The sequence below is a fragment of the Epinephelus lanceolatus genome, chromosome 1, assembly GCF_041903045.1.
Source record: "Epinephelus lanceolatus isolate andai-2023 chromosome 1, ASM4190304v1, whole genome shotgun sequence".
In the NCBI taxonomy this organism is placed as follows: Eukaryota; Metazoa; Chordata; class Actinopteri; order Perciformes; family Serranidae; genus Epinephelus; species Epinephelus lanceolatus.
In genome coordinates, this window is record NC_135734.1 from 7434807 (window position 1) to 7438591 (window position 3785).

The following is a 3785-nucleotide window of genomic DNA, read 5'->3' on the forward strand; positions in this document are numbered from 1 at the left end:
CACTGGACCTTCACCAAGGGGACCTGTGTTTGTGTTCTATGTGAAACCAGTCAACTTGAGTATTTTCAGCCGTCAGTCATCATATGGTATAGTAGTCAAGGGACATACCTGAGTAGGTATAGCTATAGCTAGAGCAGCTATGTGACTCACCATACGTACTTGTCAGTCCATGATCATCCTCCTTCGCTCCTTGCCCCGGAAGCAGAAGTCCTGAGGCAAATGCTAAATTAACATCTAGCTAAATATGAAGAGCTGGGTTAAAAGAGCAGCAGTTAAGGTTAGGGTAAGGGTTACATCTCATTACTTATGTAGTTAACCATGTCTTCAAAATGAATTAATTCATAATTAATGATTCGATTATTTATTATTAAGTGAATTATTACTACATTTCCCCTGATATATATTCACTATGTCGCATTCTAGCAGGGTTCAAATAATTGTCGTGTTGGTGGGTTCGTCTTGTACTGGTGGTGGGTGCAGTTTGTACAGGCTTGTTGAGTAGGCTCCAAATGAAATGTGGCTGCAGCTATGCGTTTTAACATGCACTTTAAGTTAGTGTAACAAATGTAGTTACTTTAACCCAAACTGTGATTGTTTTTCTAACCCTAACAAAGTAGTCTTGTTGCCTGAACCTATAGGCACTAGGTACTTTCTTACTTTTCCTGTGACCACGGAAGTTTATTTTAAAATACACTCGTAAGTAAGGAGCAGAAATTGATGCAGAAACTGACGCTTCCAAAACTGACACTGGAGGGGCGTCTAGAGGGTCATAGTTTGAAGCTTAGAGCCACAGACCTAGCCACTGTTTTTGACAAGCTGGGGGTGAGAATTTGTTGCCTATTGTGCAGTGCAGTGGCACCCTCAGAATTTTTTCATGGGGGTGGCCAGATGGGGCCACTGAAAATCTTGGGGTGACACACCAAAACCTAACGTCATTGTACATTATGTTGTTGAAGCATTCAGGCTAGTTAAATACCATCTCAACATGGAGAGTTTCTGAATCGCATACTGATATACACATACTGATTATTTTACAGGTAATAAAACTAATAATCTAATATGCATAGACTAATACCGGTAGGTTGTCAGGTTACTAGTCCAATTCATTGTTCTTCAATAGTATGGTTGTTACAAATATACAGCTTTAATTTGAAGAAGTATGTTGATTGTAAGAAACAAACCATTTATTGGGAATAAGCCCTCCCAAGGCCATCACTGATGCAGTGTTTTTCTAAATGTGAAGTGTTATTCAAGTGGTGAACATCTTTTTTTCATTTGCTTGTCATTTCCTAACAATTCCTAACATTTTGGTCTTATACCGAATATAGCATGGCACAATACTATACATTTGGTATAACAGGTATGACCTAACTGACTTCACAAGTCAACAGGCTAAAAATATACACACACTGTAAAGTCTGAGAATGTTGGTGTCAGTTATAATTAGAACCCAGTGTACAGCACTCACAATAAACTCTCTTTTGTACACTGCAGATGATCTAGTGTAACACTAGTAAGGCTATTAGTGCCAGTGTTGACTGTGTAATGAGCCTACACGCAAACTGGGTCAAAGTTTCTGGCTCAAAGCCTTTTTTGTTGCCAGAGACAATCCTCCATGCCTCCTGAATATTCAGCAGCTGTCAGTGTGTGGGTGGAGAGAGTGGGGCTATAAATGACCACAGCAGCCAGTAAAGGTGTATACTTGCCACAAACTGGAACTTGTGAGTAGAATCAACCTATGATAAGAACAAGAGCAAACGACATCACAGTAAGTTATTATATTTTCTTTAGAAACATTAGTTACCAAAGTTTATATTCTTTGGGTCAAATGCAGTAGTGGGATATTAGACTGCTGTTACATTAGTGTATTTTTAAATAGCCAGCAACTGTATATAGTCTGTCTTTTGTTAAACTGTTTGTCCCCCACTTAAGTGTAGACTAAATTTAAATCTATTCAGTGTTGTATTTTATATCATGTGTAAATCAGTGAGAGGTATCATGCTGCTGCATTGTTGCTGCAAACCTCAGAGTTGATTTGTAACCAGGTCTAATGGCTGCAACTACAGTTTCAAGTTCCAAGAATTCAAAGTGGTGTCTTCAAAGGTGTTTTTAGTTTCAATAGCCAAAGGTATTGCATTTACAATGATCATTAAACAGACAAATCTGCATGTCTGATCTATGTCTAACAGGTCTCCATACAACCTTCAGCCCACCATTGCATGTCAGCTGAAGCAAAACCAGTGGAAATGGAAACCATGCAGGAGTTGATACCCTTCGCCAAAGAGATGCTGAGTCAGAAGCCCAGCCGTGGTATGCTGAAGGTCTACCTGGTGGGTTCAGTGTTCGCGGTGCTGGGGACAGTCATTGGCCTGGTCGAGACCGTGTGTCACCCTTTCTCCTCTGACGAGCCGATGGATGCAGAGATGGTCCTCATGTTGGCCCGGGAGCAGAGGACAGTTGAGGCTGAGACACAGCACAGTGTGGGGGCTCAGGAGAAGGAGGAGGAGGAGGAGGACGAGGAGGAGGAGAAGGTGGAGGAGCTGGCTCATGAAACTGGGGCCCTGACCCAGAGCATGAACCTCTACAAGGCCCATAGACTCAGCCAGCGGAGTAGTGCCAATCGGCTGCATGCCTCCTAAAGCCAAAGGGGCCAGCCCTAAGTGACTTGACATATTTATTAAAGAACTGCTTGTGCCTCCTGCAACACCACTGAGTTGTGCAACATGTACATATTTGAAGCTTTATAGACAAAGGTGTCTGAGCTGCTTGGCTCTGTGCTGCTTACTAATGGTTCCTTCAAGTGCTGTTGGAAATGTTTTTAGTATGTGTTTACACAGTGGGCACATATGAAAGACCCCCGAAGGCCTCAGTGGCAGCACACACGGAAGAGCTGAGACTTTCTGACAGGCTCTCCCACTGAGATCATGTCATTAATGATGCAGTATATGGTATAAGTGAAGTGTACATTAACTCAGTTAGACCAGTGGTTTTGTGGTTCCCAAAGGACATTGCAATTGGATCCCCAGATCCCCAGTAAATGTAAGAACTGTTCAAAAAAATACAAATCCTGCACTGACAATGTTACATGTTAAAGTAAAAGTAAGTATGATCAGGAAAATGTACTGAGGAATTCCCTGCTGTAGATGGTTGAGTCGGAGCTCATTTTGTTCTAATGATTTTATCATTATGGATTGATTGGCTTGTAAAAGTAGAGCTCCTTCACAATGTTGGTTTTGTCAAACCAACAGTCCAGCTTTCAAAGTTTTAAAAAAATCTATCTAAATTATAACAAAGCATCATATTTTATGGTCTAAAGTTATGACTATGGATGTTGAAGTTAGGAGTACCTGAAGGCTGCATGGTGTTGGGTCTGTCTGGCTGCGGTAAGCTGCTGTGTAGCGCCGCCTGTTGTCCGGTGGAGGTATCTGATCTGCCAATCCACCTACTGATTGTGTTTGAGAGGAATGTTTGTTGTTAATATTATGCTATGCACAAATACTGCAAATATTTTTTTTTTATATCAATAAAGTTGATGTTTTTTATAAAGTTTGCTTTCTCTGTGGTTTAAATCCTTCAAAAGTTTGCTGCACATTTTATTTGCCAACATGTCTACATTAAGCATTTCTGCTTCTCAAGAAAAGTATTCAGATCACAGCAAAAATGTATACCCCATTGAGTATAAAAAAATCTTCTAGTGCAGTGAGATAGCCGATAGATTCATCTGTTATTACAAAATAACTTTCAAGAATGTTCTAGAAGTGTTAATTGTTCTTGATGGTGGAGCA

At 40.6% G+C, this 3785-nt stretch overlaps 1 protein-coding gene across 1 annotated transcript; it reads left to right on the plus strand.

The window, feature by feature from the left end:
• The first annotated feature begins 1632 nt into the window (after positions 1–1632).
• On the plus strand, positions 1633–3546 carry LOC117256593 (uncharacterized). The gene is made up of 2 exons (XM_033626097.2): positions 1633–1768; positions 2190–3546. The coding sequence occupies exons 1-2, from the start codon at positions 1739–1741 to the stop codon at positions 2637–2639; spliced, it is 480 nt and encodes a 159-aa protein (XP_033481988.2). The 5' UTR covers positions 1633–1738; the 3' UTR covers positions 2640–3546.
• Positions 3547–3785: the final 239 nt, after the last annotated feature.

Bases quoted from the DNA above. Each gene is read 5' to 3' on its own strand.
- LOC117256593 (XM_033626097.2), top strand. From the start codon at position 1,739: ATGATAAGAACAAGAGCAAACGACATCACA. The intron at 1,769-2,189 runs GTAAGTTATTAT...TATGTCTAACAG, and splicing joins CAAGAGCAAACGACATCACA to GTCTCCATACAACCTTCAGC.